Source organism: Sprattus sprattus, assembly GCF_963457725.1.
Source record: "Sprattus sprattus genome assembly, chromosome: 5".
Lineage (NCBI taxonomy): Eukaryota > Metazoa > Chordata > Actinopteri > Clupeiformes > Clupeidae > Sprattus > Sprattus sprattus.
This window is the reverse complement of record NC_137924.1, coordinates 23,667,382-23,687,521: the sequence shown is the minus strand read 5'-3', so window position 1 is coordinate 23,687,521 and position 20,140 is coordinate 23,667,382. Positions and strand designations below refer to the sequence as shown.

At 42.8% G+C, this 20,140-nt stretch overlaps 1 protein-coding gene across 1 annotated transcript; it reads right to left on the bottom strand.

Moving 5' to 3' along the window:
• Positions 1-886: 886 nt before the first annotated feature.
• On the bottom strand, positions 887-18,999 carry LOC308366083 (aryl hydrocarbon receptor-like; the record flags this gene model as incomplete). Its single annotated transcript, XM_080839719.1, has 11 exons — positions 887-1,036; positions 2,669-4,265; positions 4,421-4,562; positions 5,343-5,452; positions 5,653-5,855; positions 6,273-6,409; positions 6,975-7,101; positions 8,550-8,639; positions 9,203-9,321; positions 17,572-17,759; positions 18,959-18,999. 11 exons carry the CDS (start codon positions 18,997-18,999, stop codon positions 887-889), a joined length of 2,904 nt encoding a protein of 967 aa, XP_080695845.1.
• Between the last annotated feature and the right edge of the window lie 1,141 nt (positions 19,000-20,140).

Below are 20,140 nucleotides of genomic sequence, written 5' to 3'. Positions count from 1 at the left end.
TGGTCTGTGTGAATATATTAAACATGACTTTAAAAAGAAGAAGGGGATTTAATAAAATAAAAAAAAATCAGAATGTAAAACTGTAGATACATAAAAATGGTGTATTCATTCATCACATTATGTCCAGTGTAGAGCCATTCAAAATCTTTTAGGGTCAGCTTCTGTGTAAAGACAGACAAACACATGCACCCACATATACTTCCACGCATAAACACACACCCACACGCAGGCACGCACGCATACACACACACACACACACACACACACACACACACACACACACACACACACTCACACAGACTCCCACACTCACAAACACATGAAGGCCTCAGACAGGAGAAGGTCGGGCCCATTCAGAATTATCACTGTGCATATTGCTCTATAAAAACAATATGCACATATTCTTCAAGCTCCTTCTGATCTCTCCTCCATCCTAGGGAGAGTAAAAACCTTTCCTGTTTATATAAAAAATGTATTAAGTAATCTACAGAGAGGTAAAAGTGATGTTCACAGCTGACATGAAGAAGGGTTAACAAAGACTTCGTAAAGCACAGGTCCTTGGATTCCAACTTGTGCCTATCCATTTGATGAACCAAAAGAGGTAATCACCATTTTGCCTGTTTTCTCTGTCTTTGAAACAGAGATGTAGACAAGTACATTTGAAGAACAATTCACGTCTGACATGCATCATAGTTATTCTGAGAGAGAAACTCTTCAGCATTGGTCTCACACACCTGCCCACTCTATGTTGTAAACATATCAGATGATATAGTTCCATTTGATTACAAATATGGAAAACACACACACACACACACACACACACACACACACGCACACAAATGTCCTGACATTTTCCAGTTGCTGCTTCTTCACCTGACCAGCCCTGTCAGAGGAAGAAGCCTGTTGTCTGTGGGTCACTAAAACTGGGTAATGTCTCTGGATGCGGTGCCATGCCGTTGGGCATCGTCAGTCCATTCCCACCGGGCGGGGCGCTGCCTCCTGGATGGGTGGCGCTGGGTAGGCAGCCATTCTGCAACTAATGGATACATAGATACCAGTGAGTAACATGACCTGCTAAGGTGAAAGCCATGAATGAATACATATAGATTTCTTGATAGATTTCCTCTTCAAAGATGGATGTTATTCTGTGTCACACCACAAGGTGGTGTACATGAAACAGGGCTGTAATTTTCAGAACAAGACGAAAGACGGACCTCAAAGTGTTAGTTGGCAAGGAGAGTTTAAACTTCCTCCTTGCTTCTGTTTGGCAAAAAATATCCAAAAGCAACAAAGGAAACAGAATTGAATGTCCCATTGAAAGCATAGAAGTATAATGTTGAACTGTTTGATACGATCAAGAAATGAAAAGAGAAATTAAAAGTGAAATGAAAAAGTGAATAAGGGCCATTGGATTATTATTATCATATAATTATAGGAGCACTTTAATTCAAGTATTGGCCAAATAATAACTCAAATTACTTAAGTACAATACAAATAATAAGCTTTGTCAGAATGCACTGGATTCAGGGCAAAATATCAGAACTTGCTCAGATGAAGTATATGGCCAAGAAACTAAAAGGTTCTTTTTTATCTTATAAATGTATAACCCCTCAAAAAAGGATAATGCTTTGCACTCAACAAACTCTCTCTCTCTCCCTTCCTCTCTCTCCCCCTCTCTCTCTTTCTCCCCCTCTCTCACTCCCTCTCTCTTTCACTCTCTGTCTTTTTCTCCCTTCCTCTCTCTTTCTCTCTCCCCCTCACTCCCTCTCTCTCTTTCTCCCTCTCTGTCTCACTCTCTCTGTCTCTCTCTCCCTCCCTCTCTATTTCTCTCTTTCTCCCTCTCTGTCTCACTCTCTCGGTCTCTCCCTCCCTCCCTCTATATTTCTCCCTCTCTCTCTGTCTCTCTCTATCCCTCTCTCCCCCTCTCTCTCTCCCCGTTTATTAGGCAGTGGATAGTTGAACAAAATGTTTGAGGTCAGTGGGAGAAGAGAATACGTGCTTGGCATCCCAGCAGAGCTCTGTTGTCCCCCCCCCCCCCCCCCCCCCCCCCCCCCCCCTCAGTTTAGACCACTGACCCTGAACAAAAACAAACAGAGCATAGGAAAGATGGGACGAGAGGGAGCATGCATAAAAGACAGCAAGCATGAACGGCGATGGTTCCTATTGCAATCACACACAAATCTCTTTCACTTTCATTTAGCTCTGTGAAAATGGGGTCTCGAAATATGACCCAAATCTTTCTTAATGGCCTAAAGCCATGCCATTTCCTTCCCTCAATGACACCAAGGACATAACAGTTATATGAGATATATGATTTGATATATATTTAAATGTATTATTATAAATGTATCTTTTTGCAGCACCTAAAGCAGACATTACAGGACTCTGTCTAAAGGCTGAAAAGTCTTATGCCATACATTAACACAACTTTGCTAAATGAGGGTCCAGACTGAAACTGCTGTTTAGGACACTTTTTTCTGAACCCAGTTTACATTTATGTCATATGCTGTCCAATGTCATGTCCTCTACATATTCATGTTAAACATACAAAATAGTTTTTTTAGTGTTCTTTGTCAAAGGTTTAGTGAATTTCACAACCATGTAAAATGCACTGTGAATTATGTAAAACTGTAAAAATGTAAGCATTTGAGTGACAGATGTTTCTTACCTTGTGCTGTGCTGGACTTTGAGCAAGCTCTGAGGTAAACAGTCCGCAGGACTCGATTGAGGACAGTTGTCTGCAGGGCTGACCTGAACCCATGATCTGATTTGAAATACTGGACAAAACCTGGGCTAGTTGCTCCTGACCCTTTGGATTGACCATCTGGTAAGAAGAAATGGAATTCATTGCACTCTGGTGAATCCCATTCCCCCTCACTATGCCTCCATTGACTGTGACGGGAACATCCACCATGCAGTAATTAATACAGGAGTCTGTGGCGCAGGTTGATGGGACAGGTCCGTTATAGAAGCAGGGGCCAGAGTTCAGCGTCGGCCCTTGGCTGGTCTGGTTGAACCCCGGCCAGTGGTCTTTGGTGGTAAAATGGTCTGTTTTAAAAGGTGGCTGTATTCCGCTAACAGTACTATCCTTATGGCTGTTGTGGCACTGAGGTTGAAGCTGAGGAAACTGGTTGTGCTGGTTGTGCTGGGGATGATGCTGTTGCAAGGGGAACTGCTGGTAGTGGAGAGTTTGGCTACCACCACCCTCCAGCTGTGAGGTCTGTTGGTTTACTAAAAACGTCTGTTGGAGTTCAGGTTGAACACTAACATTACCTATGTTGGCCAGCACATGCTGTGCTGAGCCGTATCCATTGGACACAGAGTGTCTTTCCAATGCCACACCTGAATGACTGCACTGCTGTCCCCATGAGTCGAAAGCTGACATCGCAGGTTGTTTCAAACTCAGATGCTGATGCATTTGCTGGGAAAGCGTCACGATCGGAGGCTGACCGCCGACTGGTGGTCTCTGAGTGAGCGTGTTCACACTGGAGGCGTGAGCACCGCAAGATTCAGGCACCTGGGCTGTAACCGTCTGCGGGGCTGGGAGCGGCAAGGTGGAGGCCAACTGTCCCTCTGCATCACCCCTGTGCTCCAGAGAGTCGTGGATGTAGGACAGTATCTCGTCGCCGGTGAGCAGGTCGTCGAGAGAGGGCACGTGCTCTGGGTCCATCTCCACGCGGATCATCCGCTCGTCCAGCAGAAGCAGTTCCAGGTCCTCCGCGCTCAGCCCCAAGCCCTCCAGAGCGCTGAACAACTCGCCATTCGAGAGATTGTCCTTGCTTCCCTCCCCAGGCCCCTCGCCCCCCAGAGACAGCGAGTCCAAGGTGGCCAGGAGAGGGTCGAAACTCTTTCCGTTCTCGGGCAGCCCCAGCACTGAGGCCCCGTTCGTCATCTCCTCCCAGCGCTCAAACATCTCTGAGCACTGGGACACTGGGATACCCCCGGCAAACTGGTGCTGTCCCTTGAGGTCGCTGAACAGTTGGCTCTGGAGGGACGCCTTGGCCTCGACGGCCGGCTGGCTTATGTAGACTGACTCGTCCTGGCTCATCATGGCCCCCAGCAAGGAGCCGGGGTCCAGGGTGTCCTTGGACTCCTTGTTGGCCTGTCCTTTCTTGGAATTGCCGCTACCCTCACCGCTGCCCATATGGCTGTCGCCGAAGCCTGGGATGGGGTGGCTGCTGTGGTAGAGCGTGGCTTCGCCGGTGGTGAAGGTGAAGGGCAGGTGCATCGATCGCTTCCGCAGGTGCTCGCCTCCCTCCTCCTCCCTAGATGACATCAACACAAAGACAAATTAAACACAACGGCCGTCGTAGCACCATAAAGGCAACAAGCGATCCTCATAATTAGCATTACAGCATCCACTGGGAATAAACCTCACGTCAGTGGTATACTGGAAGAGCAGTGGATCATCACAACTTACAGTAGAGGTCGCTGGGTGGCGATGATGTAATCAGGCCTGCCATTTTTGTACACTAGGCGAGCGTTGGCCTGGACCCACTTCCAGAGGTTGTCCTTTGTGAGGAGCCTAAACACAGTCAGCCCGCTCTCACCTGTCTTTATCACTGCAAACACAAAGGGCAAACATCAGAGCACAAAAACATGGACGATCCAGTTTAAACGATTTACAAGCATTTGCTTTTGAAAGCATGGATTATAAAACATTCCTACCTCAGTAGTCAGTGTAATTGAACCGGTGACATTTTATTTCCTCATTAACAACCTATTTTTACCTATTTTGCCTAAATGACCTATTATTTACACTGACAGACTAATGAATAATGTTTCTAAAGCACAGGCTACCTTCCAAAAGGAACACATGTTGGTAATTCCCATTGTCATTTCATCTATCTCTACAGTGCACCATCATTTCAACTCTTTTTAGACTAAGGGCCTCTGCTTGTACTTGTACTTCAGTGCAGTACATCAGTGTGGTGGCCTTGCTGTGAGTCTGAATGCTTATTGGGACTTTATCTGTGGATAACAACACAGTGGACTGATAGGGCGTATGTGAGCCCTAAGTCTATCCTCCAGCTACTCTGCAGCTTTGCTCAATCTGTCCCATAATCCATAGGGATTATTTCGAAAAGCCTACCGAATGCTGTGGGCAGTGCCTAGCGACCCTGCTGACTCAAATCATGATGACCTTTCCGGTGCAAAAACAAGACCAGATCTCAATTCCTTTAATGGTGCTAACCTCTGCAAGGATCATTTTGATAATCGTCTGAAAACAAGCACTGGGAACAAACTTCTGATCTTTGCCCTGGGAGTTTTAATCATCGAGTGCCAGACACTACAAACACGTTTAACACTGCAGCCACGAAGATCATTAGGGTACCACTCACTGCGGACATGGTTCTCTGCACAGTAGAGCATGTCTGCTGCATGGATGAACTGATAGCCGGAACCACGAACCCTGAGCTCTGCTTCCGTGTAGCCCAAAACTATCTTGCCCCTGGAGGACAGACGAAGAGCCAAAAATACCGTATCACAGGGAAATACAAACACAATAACAGTGGTTACATAATTGTTACAACAACAGCCAGTTAGCTATTTCTCAATGTAAGCAGCAGAGGATAATATAGTCATTTTAATGGTGTGGTTGAATCACTTAGAGGCTGAGTGTGGTGTGCAGTGTGTAGTTGCACTGTTTACTTTGCATCACAAGCCATGGGGGTAAAGTCCAGTTTGTGCTTGGTTCGGAAGATCATGTTCTTTGTCCGAATCTCCAAGATGGAGGGCGATTGCAGGGGTGTGGCGATAGCAAACAGGGCCAGCTCAGGTGGAGCCTTAACTCCGTTAGGCCCTTGCTGGCTCTGACCATGCAGGAATTTGAGCCTTCCCTGAAGATTAAGAGCCTGGGGAAGGGAACATGTTTGCATATGCTTCAGTGTGACAGAATTGATTTGGTTATACACTTGTTGGGCTTTTTCATTGATTGATGAAAATGTTGGAATTTGTGAGCACTATATGTGTATGTCGATGTTTATATATGAGTATATGTAGGTGAGTTTTTCTGAGTGGCTTTTGCTTGGTGTATGTCTTTATGTGTGTGTGTGTGTGTGTGTGTGTGTGTGTGTGTGTACAGTATGTGTGTGTGTGTGTTTATGTCTTTATGTGTGTGTGTGTGTGTGTGTGTGTGTGTGTGTGTGTGTGTGTGTGTGTGTGTGTGTGTGTGTGTGTGTGTGTGTGTGTGTGTTGTGTGTGTTTGTGTGTTTTACTGTGCATGTCTTAGGCATGTTTAATTCAGAGTTCGCACATTAGCTATCACTCACTAAGAAGCCAGAGGAGTTGTCCAAGAGACATCGGAAGCGACACACAAAGCTCCTTTCAAGGAATGATGAGTTCTCAGGGGGCAGCTGCTCCGGATTGCAGGGGGGGGCAACCAATGAATTGCCGACTCGTTCGCCATCTGTAGAGGGGATGGGGTTGCGGATGGGGGTTGGGGTGGGCGGTAGTGGGTGAGGAGGTCACGTCATGAACATTTCAAGCGTTTGGATCAGTGTGCCCAACCACATCAGCCATAACCACACAAGATGCGTGTTCGCCTGACAAAATCCTCTCCATTGCTCCCCGTACTCTCTCAACCCCCTCCTCGTCATATTCCATTCATGTCGCCATGCTAGCTAGCTAGCGGCCCTGCTGCAGCTTTGCAGTGCGGGAGTGGTGTGCTCTCTTCAAAGGCTGACCTGAGAAGCTCCCTGCTGCAGAAATGCACTTATGTAATTAGCCCAGTGGCTCATCGCCACTTTAAACATGTGACAAGGCTGAGCTTGCAAAGGGGGCAAACACACTCTCTCCACCACTGTGAAAAACTGTGTAGGGGAAGGGCTATGAATCTTTGCCATTTTGTTGAAGCAGTTTTGTCTATTTCTATTTTGCCTACAACTATTATTACTCACAGTTTTACTATTTATGTTAGATTGTATTAGCGCTGTTAGCTAGCAGTTAGCAGTTGCTATGCAGGGCTTCCTCACCGGTGGGAGAGTCCTGAGGTGTGGGGTAGGCTGAGGGAGGGTTCAGGGCCCAATGAAGGCTTCGCCTGAGCTCCTGCTGGTCCTCCGTGTGAACCATCTCAAACACACTCTGGTGCATGACATCCGTCTAAAGGAGGCCAGAGAGAAACACCAAAGAGAGACACAATTAGCAATCATAATCATAATCTGTCATAAAGTAAAAAACCATACAAGTTTTCGAATCCCATTATGATAATAATGAAATAAAGAGATATCACCTATAAACTCCTACATTTGTTATGTGGCTGGCTTAAAATGTTTATATTTAGAAACTAAATGAAAAAGTATTTATTAGATTATTTGAGGCTGTTACATGTCGCTGCACAGCTCTGGACTTTGTGTTCAGTGTCCTGATTCATCTTGTTGACTTGTAGTGTGACCTACTTTTTTTTACTGTGACAAGGACAAAATATACACTCATGTCTACCAAATAATCATTTCACGTGTTTTGTTGACAGAGATGAGTACACAGGAGATTAAGTATACAAATAAAGACATTCCAAAAGATGAAAAGTCATCAACACAACTAGTTTGTGACTCCTCATTGTTGTATTGATGGTGTTGCAGTGAAATGATCAGGGAAATATTCATGGAAAGAAACAGTAGGACAGATAATACAATGGAGCTTACAGCAGAAAAAAAACTGCTTTGAGCAAGCCTTGATCATGTGAAAATACAATTAAAAATTCTGTTTCTTGAATCATCATGCATCGATGGTGTGTTATCTTCCACTGCTAAACTCATCCACGGGCCGTGCTATAAATACACTCACTCACACTGGTTTGTCTAAATAATATCTGTCGACAAACAACTGCAGAAAAGTCAAAGGCATATCCCCTGTCATTCATGAAGAAATTAATTTACAGCTAACATACGCAAACACACATCATGTCACGTAACATGTAATATAGGCACATACTTAAAGGAATGCATTCAGATTTGGTGAATGCTTTTTTTAAGCTGAACACTTCCGATATATTTAGAATCTAGCCATATAACAAACATTTCAGCACCTTGGAGAATGATCTCTACTTCACAATTACTGACATAATCATGGACATTTTCCCCTACTGAAAAAGCAACAGAATGTATTGAATAGATATATTCTAGTGAAAAACCTACCATATTCGACTAAAGATAAGTTTCCATTGTTAATTCCTGACAATATGATAACTGGGCAATGACTTGGGACATGACACAATACACCTGACTGGATGGCTCTGGGGAAATTCTCTGTCAGTGTTGGCAAACATCTCCTCTGTCCTCGTATTAATCTGGTTTATACTCAAAACATTATGCTATTAGTCTGTCAGAAAAAAATAAACCACAAGGACAGAAGGACTGGTCTAACAGATGCTACCCTTCATGCTTTCTCAGGGTCAGTGAGATAGGCAAAGCAACTATCTCCTGCACTGCACCTCACCGCCTAGTGGTGCAGGTAGCAGATACCTCCAACATTGGAGATAGTTTGGAGGTGAACTGTAAAAACTCGTGGTGTGAAAATCCATCCAGCAGAATTGTAAGAGCTGTACCTACCTGATGGAAACCCAGATAATCCTGAATGGTGTGTGATGTGTAAAATATGGTTCCATCAGCAGTGATGACCAAGACAAAGCCATTCAGGGCCTGTAATCAATACATAAAGGCATGATGAAAATTCTTGTGGCGAGAAAGGGGCAGGGGTTACATTTTGCTGAGGTGGAACAAGGGGTTTTGGTTACATATCAGTGGTGTTCCAAGGAGCAGAAGCAGAGACAGAGGGAGCAGTGAACATCTAGTCAGTGTGATTACTGGGTAGTAAACATAGACGTGGTTCCTCTTTACACAAATATTTAGACAGCATTTGTCCCCAAAGAACAATGAAGGCTTTGCCTCTCTCATTCTCTCCTCTAATTGAATAATTCATCACCTGACAGGTCATCTATAATTTAACCTATCGGTGCTGAAAAATTGCTTAAACAATGCACAGAAATAAATAAAAAATGATAACTGCAACCAAAAACTATGGGAAACCTCTCTCAATAAACTACTGCTTTTAAAGAGATTCATATACAAAAGATATACATGAAGACAAAGTAATGAAGAATCAACATTACTTGATTAACATATCGATTGCAGGAGGTACAATCCATTCTTCTCGACTGAAGAATACACATACAGTCTCAGAGTATCAGTATCAGAGCACTGACCTGCAGTAGGAGTTCACCTTCAAGCATCCAGCCGTCTGCCAATCTAGCTGCTTTGCCATTGTCATGCCTACCCACCATGGCGGTCACCCCATTCTTGCATGTGTGGTTTTTTAGGGCAACTGGGTGAAGAGAGAGTGAGTGAGGTAGAGAGAGATAGAAAGAGAGAGAGAGAGAGAGAGAGAGTGAGGGAGAGAGTTGCTTTATTGTTGTAATAATGTTTACAAAGCACTGCTGTGAATGTCACAATGCCTCATGTTTGGTGTGCTAAGCCCACGGTATCCCCTGCCAGCCCCAAGCTCATTAACTATTAATCAAATTCCATCTTGAAAATGACAAAAGAGACATAATATTTTTGTTCTGTGTTTAACATCACGTTCTTCTGGGTATGGAAGCGTCATACATACATCACTCCAGAATTTGTCATATGCTTGACCTCATACTCATTGGTTAACAAAGTGTGTCCATGTGACATACGAACATAAATAAATATGTTTTTAAACCCATATTGCGAATGGATGCCCCTTCCGGTCAGCTTGGCAAGTAAGGGAGGGTGTCATGGTAGACACACTAAGCCCTTTTCCCAAAAAACACAAAATATTTGTTTTTCGAACTAATTCTAATACTAACCAAGATAGAGGTCATGCTGGGAAATATCAAAATGAGGCTTTGGTGTATCGGCAGAGCGATACATAATAATATATATATATAAATAATATATGTTAGTGCACAATTATTGCATTTCATGATGCATGAATATGCCTGTCCTAATAAAAAGGAGACCACGGGGAGAGTTTGAAGCAAACAACAATGCTTGGCCTATTAGTGCAGCATCAGAGTGAAACAAGGTGACATTTGCTCTGGGCATCTCTCTATATATACTCTTCTGCCTGCCTGGCAACATTCAGCCCATTCGCATGTCTCCCATACTGCTTGTTTTTTTGTGCTACATGGAAGACAACTGCAGACATCACGCTTTATGGAAAAGTAATGTTAAAGTTTTTGTAGACAAACAGTACCTTCTAAGTGAGGTTGATGTCAAAGTCGATACTAATTGGGCATTTTGAGAAGGTGCAGTGCCAATATATGAGAGGTTGGCTCTCATAGAAAACAAGCTGTTGTTTGCTCATACAGTTGGTCAAACATGGACATATGTGCAAGATTACAATATGCCTATACAGCAAATTACCTTAAATAAAGCACTAAGGACCCACATGTAATGTATAATGCAGCACATATACATAAATCTCCTGCGCATGCCCTCTCATGCAGTGCCACTCCCATCTCACCACACATCAAGTGAAGGGGGTAGGGGCAAGTGAAGGGGGTAGGGGCAGTCCAGTGATGGCACTCCCATCACAGCAAACATCAAGTGAAGGGGGTAGGGACAGTCCAGTGATGGCACAACGCCAGATCCCATCTGTGCCCTGTGTAATGGCTGTTTATTTCCCACCAGAAGCATTGGCATTGACCCCAAACCACTGATGCTGGGTAGAAATGCCTTAAAACCGATGTTAAAACCGAGGGGAAAAAAACAAATTGCTTTTGAAATACAATTAAATGATGCAAAATATGAATTCATAATGCATAAGGTAGAGCAACACTGGGTTACTGCAAAGCAACCCTTTAATCAATGAGAATTTAAAATTCACGCATAAATGATATAGGATGCTCACATTTTATGCACAGTATTTTCATTATTTTTTCAGAACTTCATAGTCAGCCAAGCACTAAAATATGTGCGTATGTAAGTGCAGAAAAGGAGAGCTATTGCATCAGTATTATTATTGCAACGCCTTTACTTTACACTAATGCTTTGTGACAACCTCTAACCTGCCGCAATACACAGGGGCTGAGGACATGGCCAGCTGTGGCCTGATTCTAGAGGCAGACATGCTACCTTTATTAAAGGCAGGCACAAAAGTCATATAAATCATGAACAAAGACTGAAAATATTCATGCTGTGGCAGATTTTCAGAGATGTTCTTGACAGCTCGTGATTTATTTTGAAATTAAATTTTGAAACTATTTCACAAAGGTTTCTTTGTTTCTTATATTTCTAGAGCCGTTTCAGCTCAACATGCCTTGTTGTGAAACATATTGCAAAATGACTATAACTAAGTGCCGGCTAAGCTTGTTAGACCACAGGTAGTGCGATGTTTCAAGTCAGGCATTAATGTTACTGTTTCAAGCCAGGCATTATGGTTACTGTTTCAAGCCAGGCATTATGGTTACTGTTTCAAGCCAGGCATTATGGTTACTGTTTCAAGCCAGGCATTATGGTTACTGATTAGCATGTCACCTTATATTGTGTGTGAACTGGCTGAGAAAGTAGATAGATCATCACGACTAAGCCATGTAGTGAGCCAGGGCTCTGGTGCTGCTCGCACTAAAGGCCGGAATTATTTCTTAACAAAAAGTCTTTGAAGGACATGGGTGTTACGTGCAAACCACAAATATGTGGTTGTTTTTATAGGCATACTGCTACTTCAAACTATTATGCATGCACAAATAAGTTATCATCCAAAACCTTTGTGGATTTTCTATATAGGGACGAAAATGTTACACCGAGCAACAAATGGACCATCTGACACCTTGGGTGCCTTGACATGAAGTAGATATTAGACTCGACCTGTGGTCACATACAATACCCTTGTCACTTGCGTTTTTGATTATCACAATATAACACAAAAGCGTTGCACCCAATCCAATGCCTTGGAACAGAAGAGGGCTGAGAATTTGATTAAGTAAATCCGACAAAAACCTCTGACCCAGAAAATTGAACAGCTTGTGAAAGGGCCATGGGCCGTGAGCTACGTGTTTGTAATTCGTTGCTAGCATGGGGGCGTGGGTGGAAGTAGCATCAGGTGTCATGGAAGGTTAAGATGGTCCGAGGCAGAGGCTCCCACTATGTCTCCCCCTGCCAAACGGTCCCCCTGATGTGGGCAGTCACACACCTCCCTGCTGGGCCAGTCACCCTGACCTCCATTCACCACGGAGGAGAGAGCTTCAGAGAACCTCCCTTCAGTCCACAGCTAGCAGGCTAGTCTATCTGACTACTTTATTCTTAATCATGATTCATGAATATCACCACTGACAAATATATAGAAGTCCAGGTTTTTCTAACATTTTACTGTCATTCCAAACTAATTACATCTGGATCAGTTGAGACATTTTAGGATAAGCACAAGCTCATAATTCCTGTTCCTCTATGTCTGTAGAGAAGCAGAAAAATGAACAAAGCTAAACGAACAAGGACTGTTTCAACTGCATATTCTATTTGACGTAGCTCCGTATTTCCAAGCAAGCAAAGCAAAACAACAGTGTCATAAGGGAGCAAATGCCAGTGTTTTGATTGCATCACTCAGGCCTACGTTGTCATGTCATGTAGGATCACCCAGAGAAGAGGTTATGAATCACGGAATGCTCCTATATTTGGCGAGCATTAGCAGTATTAAGAGCAAGGGGGATGGGCCTGCTTGTTAGACATTTTCAGAGCCTATGGTCGCACTAATCATGGATGGTTGCTCCGCCCTGTGACCCGTATGAATCACGTGATTAGTTTCAGGGATTGTGTCGTGATATGTCAGAGGGAGAAAACCCCCAACACACACACAGACACACATCATCAGAATATGTTTGTGTATCTCGACACAGCCTCTCAAGCAAAAATAAATAAATAAATAAAAATAAAAGAAATAAATAAAAGAAGTGTGCGTGTCAGCAGGCCCATTTGCGTGCACATACATTTCTGAGCACATATGTATATGAATGTTAATTATGCTAACACCATGTCAGGAGACCGCTTACTTTCCCCTGACTGGCAGAGCATAAATACAGCGAACTGTTACACACATTCTCTCTCTCTCTCTCTCTCTATCTCTCTCTCTCTTTCTCTCGCTTTCTCTCTCTGTTTCGTTCTCTCTCCGCCTCCACAGAATGGAGTGAATGAACACGCAATCTACAACGCCCCCGTGCATGGGGTGGGGGGAAACACATGGCAAGCGAAGAAAAACACATACGCGTGAGCAAACACACACACACACACACACACACACACACACACACACACACTTAAGACTAGCATAGGCATGTAGCAGCTGATGCCGACCACCCTGTTCAGTGTTTTGTGAAAGTGCCTTGGTCACATGCCCATATGAGCTTGTGGGTTTGGAACTCCTGGATAGAAAACAAATACAGGCACTAGCCTATGACACCATGCTCCCCATCAGTCCCCTTCTCTTCCATCTCTTTCAGCCAAGTGGCTAGGCGACTGTGATCAAGAGGGGGATGGGGATTGCCCCAATTAGAAAGAAAGGGGGAGGATAAGGAGTATGTCTCGCTCTGATCACGTCCCAGGGGCGACATCTCGTTTAGATCGAAGGGTGAAGAGGGAACAAATGAGAGGACAATGAACTGAATTATTGTCAAAAAGAAGGCTGATTGAATAAGATGAAGTCAAAGACATAGAGTTGTCCCACTATCAGATTGATAAATACGTTTTTTTGTTGGTGGACCCAGAACACTTTACCTCACAGAAGCCTACACTTTGACCTCGTTGGCATCCCTACAGTTTTAAGTTGTTGTACTTCTCAGTCACTCATCCCAGAGTATGTCGACTGACTTACTTAATTACTGTTTTGTGTGATTGGGCAAAGTTGATGTTATTGTAAAATAAGTTCATGTTTTATTTTGAATTCAGTGAAGGCCTCCCAGATGCATTAAAACAGCTAAATGTGGGCAAGAACATTACAACTACAGGCACATGTGACTAGTTCACCTCGGTGGTAGAATTACTGTGTATCAGCAAATTTCTCAAAAAAATTATTCTTATAACAAAGGCATACAATCAGAATATGTCAGAAGCATGAAATATACATGAGTATTTCTGAGAGATTGTGTAGGATTGTTGTGTGTGCATTGGTGAAAAAAAAAACATAGGCATTATTCTATGACACAGGTATATGCTGTGCAACATTTGGCACCAAATATTTAATTATTAAGCGTAGATTAATTATGAGTATGACCACTGCTAATTGTCCTGGTGATTGCTGCCAGCATCTGAAAGTATGTCATCTCAGATTTGCTGGACTTTCTATAATCAGCTGAACCATTATGCAAAGTGATTTAAACAACCTCCTGACAGCAATTACAACAGAGCTGAACACTCAGGATAAAATAAGGGATTCCCCTACTCAGGACTCCTGAGAAAGACCTGGTTTCCAGGGACCCAAGAGAGTAATAATTGGCTTAGCACTGGTATCCTTGTAAAGGGGTTACCCTGTTTGGCCTGTTCTGTGAAACATCAAAGCAGTGACATGCAGGCCTAGCTGTGCCTTTCAACCTTTCTCTCGGACGATTCTCTAGTACCAAGAGTGCATTGATGTTCCCCATGTCAGTATGGGTGCAATAATCCTCCTTAACAGCATGCCTAGAGACACTAATGATCTTCATCTACTGCTACTTGGGAGCATTTAGCCAACTTCTCTTTTTTTCAACTGAGATGGTACATGTGAGGTGATTAAATATTGAGTAAATACTACTTAACCTAGATCTCAAAATATTCAAAGTTTCATTAGAAGATTTAGCTGCTGCTGAGTCCTAATTGTCATACCTAAGGAGAAATATGGGCAAATAAGGCACTTAAACTGTTTTCCCGTTGATCTAAAAAGTGGAGACTGAAATCAATTTGAATTTAATTTCCCTGGACTCATGTGACTTTTGGCAAGGTATGACAGAAAGAGGGTCCTGTTTAAATGGTTACAACTGATTCCTGTTTTCACTTCAAGTGGCTCCGTTTAGAAAACTTCCATGGCAAACTCAAACAGCCAGGACTGCTCAGTCAGACTGAAGATTAAAATGTTCTATGAAAAAGAAATGGCTACACTGGGGTTGTCAAGTACTCTGTATCTCCTCATAATAGTGCACAATATGCTTGTGACAACAGCATGGCCCATGACCATTTTTCCTCTCTATACTTGGCGATATTTTCAACAATGCGCACATCTCACTTCAATAGACACACTGCATGATGTACAGAGAACAAATCCCTTTTTGAGAAGTTTGAGAATGGTAGAGATGAGGCAGCTGGGCCAGGATAATGCTATTGCATGGATTAAGTGGACAGTGGATGGCTTTGTGCTAGTACAAGACATTTCATTAGACCCACTCCCTCTGCCAATCATACACTAAGGATCCAGCTACCCTTAATACCAAGGCGAAATATACATTCTGCTCCTCATTCTGCGTTTTACATGACAAAAAACTCTCGGTCACTATGCTGGTCGGTGTTTCCAGCGCTCGGAATAGTCTGGTACTAGATTTCACATCTGTTCGATTTTTCCTTCCATTATTTAAAAGAGAAAAGGAAAAAAAAACTAACACATGATGAGTGACCCAGTGACCCACAGCACAGCTTATTTGCAAACAGTAATTACTTATATAAAAAAGCAAGTGGAGTGCACATATTGTGCACCGAGTCACATCTATGACTCATAAGCAGCAACCCTGTGGTGACCTACAATCCCGGCATGCTTGTGAACAATTAAAGTGTTTACATTCAACACACCATGGCTTCTATAACAACCTTTACATAATTCCCAAAGGCAGGAATGGGATCTGTGACAAATGGGGCAAATCTATGAACGCTGGCTTTCTCAGCTTACAGTGATTATACCCCTGCTGTTTAATCAAGAGGCCCCATTGGGGCTGAGTTTACAGAATACGTTCATTTAGGAGAATCATGGCAATTACTTTAAGTGAATGCTTAAAGTATGAATGCTTTAAAGAAGGTTAATCTATTGGGCAATGCCTATGGAAAGGCTGGCATCAACTGGTGTGTTTATTCAGAAAAAAAATAGCTTTTAGAGAAATTGAGAAGATTGAGCTGTTTGTTATTTGTGTTGCTTGACACTTGGCACATTACGTCCTAGATGCACTACTGATATGGACACTGACAAAAACAACTGATCAGTATCACTGTATCTAGTGCTCATTCTCAAAATGAGAAGATAACCACCCTAACAAGTGAGCATGCACCAAACTCCTCTCTTGCCAGTTGGGGATTCAAACACACGGCACATTTACCAACTTGTTTGCTGGATCTATTCATACTCCAGGTACCATATGGGTGCCATATCCTACCCATCACTGTCTGAAAACAGCCTTTTTCGAGAACCTTGCAGGCTTAAATAAACATTGCGTCCCCCTCCATTTCATAAATTCTTTAAAGTCATGGGTTTCCCGTCAATAATTCATGCCGCGAGTGCATCCCTCGCCTGCACTGCAGTATTCTCATTCTAAGTACACTGCTGACAATGTTTTTATCCATCCTTCCTTCATAAGTGAGAAATTGTCATTGCGATTTCTTCTTCACACTGACAATGGTCATTGGGGATGATCCCACTCCAGGCTATAATGTGTTGAGGGTGACATCATGGACCACTGTGAAACAACGAAAGCCATTCCTTGGCAGGAAGAGTAATGAGGAGGAGTGGTTTCCGCTTCGTAGGAGATCTGCACATCAAAGCTGGCTCTTCAAGGTGCCTGAGATGCTAAAGGGCTCTATGGTAGTGACATGTCTGTTAGAGTTAGAGGGACTTAGCGCAAGGGCAGAGCATTCTGAAGCCCAGACATGAGCTGTGGTGGCGATCATACCACTTGACCAACAGTCACAACCACAACATTCAAATGAAACCGAGCTCAAAGTACCATTCCTCAAAAGTATAGAAAACAGTGAAATAATTATTTTGCAATTTGCAATTTGCTAATTTGTATCATTGCATTTATAATATCATATTAACTATACTTCATAAAAGAATAGTGATAGATGGTTGTGAGCAGGGAACAAATGCAACATCTAGCAAACTCTGTGCTGTCCAATAACCACAAAGCTCTTTAGATATGATACTCAACAACAACAACAACAACAGCAACAACAACAACAATCCCCAATGACGAGTGAGGACTACAATGTCCTATTTCCTGACAGTCAGTCAGTGTTCTGGTTGGGAAGAAGAGTTTCGCACACAATTACAGCAGGTTTTACAGGTGTATCACATGCTGGCCTGGTGGTGCCATTTGGTATGTGCTGAATAATGTCCTCCAACAGAGCACCAACTTTACTCTTTGTGAGTATAGTTTACCTACAATGTACATTCTGTGGTATATACCCTTGTGGGTACTATAAAAACTCAAATAATATCAGATGTTTCAAATGAGGAATTGTGAATTGACATTTACTTTTCACTCGGTTCAAAATTAATCTCCAGTGCATAACAGGAAACAGCGCACTTGACACTGAGTGTGACAGTCATTCAAGGAAAAGTTGCTGTTTTGTATCTTCCTGGTTGCTTGCTTCAGAATGTCCTTACCTGAGAAGAAGTTCTTGGCTCGTAAGTAGCTGACACTCAGGCGTAGAATGGAGAGTTTGTCCAAACTTGTGGTGATGTCCTCAGGAAAAGGAAGCAGGCTGGCCAGACGCTCCAGTTCTCCATTCAGCCTGTCACGGTGGCGCTTGGAAGGGTTAGACTTCACTGCCTCAGTCGGGGGTGGTTTTGCCCTGCCGCCCCAAAAAATATGGATGATTAATAAGTAAATAATTACCGAGTGAACATCTGACAGCACAGACAAAGCTGAAATGTACAGGTGTTTGATATCTCCAGTGGAGAATCAAAATCTGCCTACCCCTTCAATGGACATATTGTTCACTGAACTGAATTGAAACTGATATTTCTAAACTTGACGACAAAATATGGCTTCCATTAGGAGTAACATGATATCACCAGATGTGGCCTACTATATCTCCACAATTACATAACTTTTATAGCTCAGAGAAGCACATTGACAGCGTGATGCTATGTCCATTTTGAAGATGTGGGCCCCCAATGTTTGGTCCAGCTGTGTCCAATATAACTGTTTTGAATTCATGCCTTCAGGCTAAATGACAGCATGTTCAAAAATAACTCAACACAAGGACTCTCCTGGCTGCCTAGCAGGGTGCAACTGCCCTGACTAGACCAGATGATTTTCCACAACTGACACATGGTTCCCCCTGATGTATAACTACATAAAATGGGATCATTCTTCATATTTGCTTACGGCAATATATTATATTATAATGACATGAACACAGCTGAGTATGTCATGCTTTGAACATTTGTAAAGCTATAGGCATGCAAGACATGCAGTAATGTCAGAACTGTAAATATTTGCAGAAACTGCTAAGATCTATGCTGTCTGTTTGGCTCTCCCAAATTGATTAATACTTAATACGTTTGTTTGGTGCCCAGGACCATACATTTCAAGAGCATGTCACACTGACTAGCCTACCATATCCAGAAAAGGTCAGTGATGTGGAGGGACGTCCTTCATTTTTGACTGAACATACACTGTTAGTCCGATAAATTCGCCCTTTTGACAAACATGAAAACGTCCATCCTAATCTGATCTGGGACATACTGTACTCTATTCTGATGGGTTTTTATTTAAACGCTTCCAAGTTTAGGTCAAGACATTACATGTGGAATGTGTCAGGTGCCAAAAGGCACACATTGAAAAGAAAAGCCACATCTAACAAACAGGTGGAACAAATAAACTGCCGTCCATGCCTTTGTTATTTTATTGTGGACTAACCAAAAGGCCTAGCAACTCCACGGTGCGATTAATTTGTGAATGCGGTGCCTGGTCACGTCACCCCATGATTTCCTTTGGGCCTGTTCGCAAAACAAATAAAACAATCACAATTTCAAGTAAACTTACGTTTTCGTAACCGGCTTCCTCCTTTTGCGTCCAGCATACATTATACGGCCCTGCCAAGAGCCTTCTGATTAATAGAAATACGTCACTGTGTGGTGCACATGCATCCCATTCATCAAGAATTAGGTCCAATGCAGGTGCTCCAAGGCGCAATGGAATTCTGCGAGCCGCAAATAGGAGACTGTAGATCAAAATCACTTGAAATATATTCGAATGTAACTTCACGATTTACAAAGAGTTGGTAAAATAATCCATGGATTATAGATTTCGTGTATATCCTTTCAGTGGAAATTGCGATTCTTGTCAGAGCTGTGCTAAATCGTTCCAATGCATTGCGCACTTTTAGAACACTAACTGTTTTCAAACTAAATTGTTCCGAAAATCAAACTTTACACAACCCAAGTGAAAATGCCAGTAATTAATTTCCAGAAGAAAGTGTCCAAGAAGGTAATTTGATTAACACGTCTAAAAGAAAAAAAAAAATCAATGATCACTCATGCAAAAGTAAAAGTATAGGGCCTGCTGTCAGACCAATATGCTTCCATAATCCAAAACAAAGTTCCTTTCCCCCACAAATAACACCTCAAAAATACAATGCCTCTTGCACAGAGCTTGCAGTCCAGTGTCAGCGCTTACCAACTACAGACTCATGACTGAGCACACGCATTCTTTCTGACAGAGGAACCAGCACAGATTTGCGCGAGAGCGAGCAAAAGGGCTTACAGCGCAGGGTTGGAGGGGGCCAGATGAAAAACCTCCCAGATACACAGGCGCGCACGTCAGAGTTAGCGCGTCCACAAGCGACCTATTCTGTCCAATCACATGGAGGATGAAAGGGTAGCCGTTTATGTTGAACCTAAGTGGCTTTTGCTCTATGTAGGTCAGGGGTTAGACCATTCAATAATGGAGTGCTAAGTGTATGGGTATTTCCCATAATGTAAAGAATGGCTTCAAGTATGAGTTGCTTATTATATGGATCTTAAAAAAGATGTGTAGGCTATCTATTTTTATCATATGTTAACAAAACATGGCACCCTGCGGGTTTATCTACCATCACAGAGTCACTGTTTTTTTTACTAACAACTATTCTGATTTGCATAGGAGTTGCTGTAGGGTCATCTCTAGTAAGCTTACATTAACAATGAGCAATGGATGACTTGAAAAAGTGGACCGCTGCTTATAGTA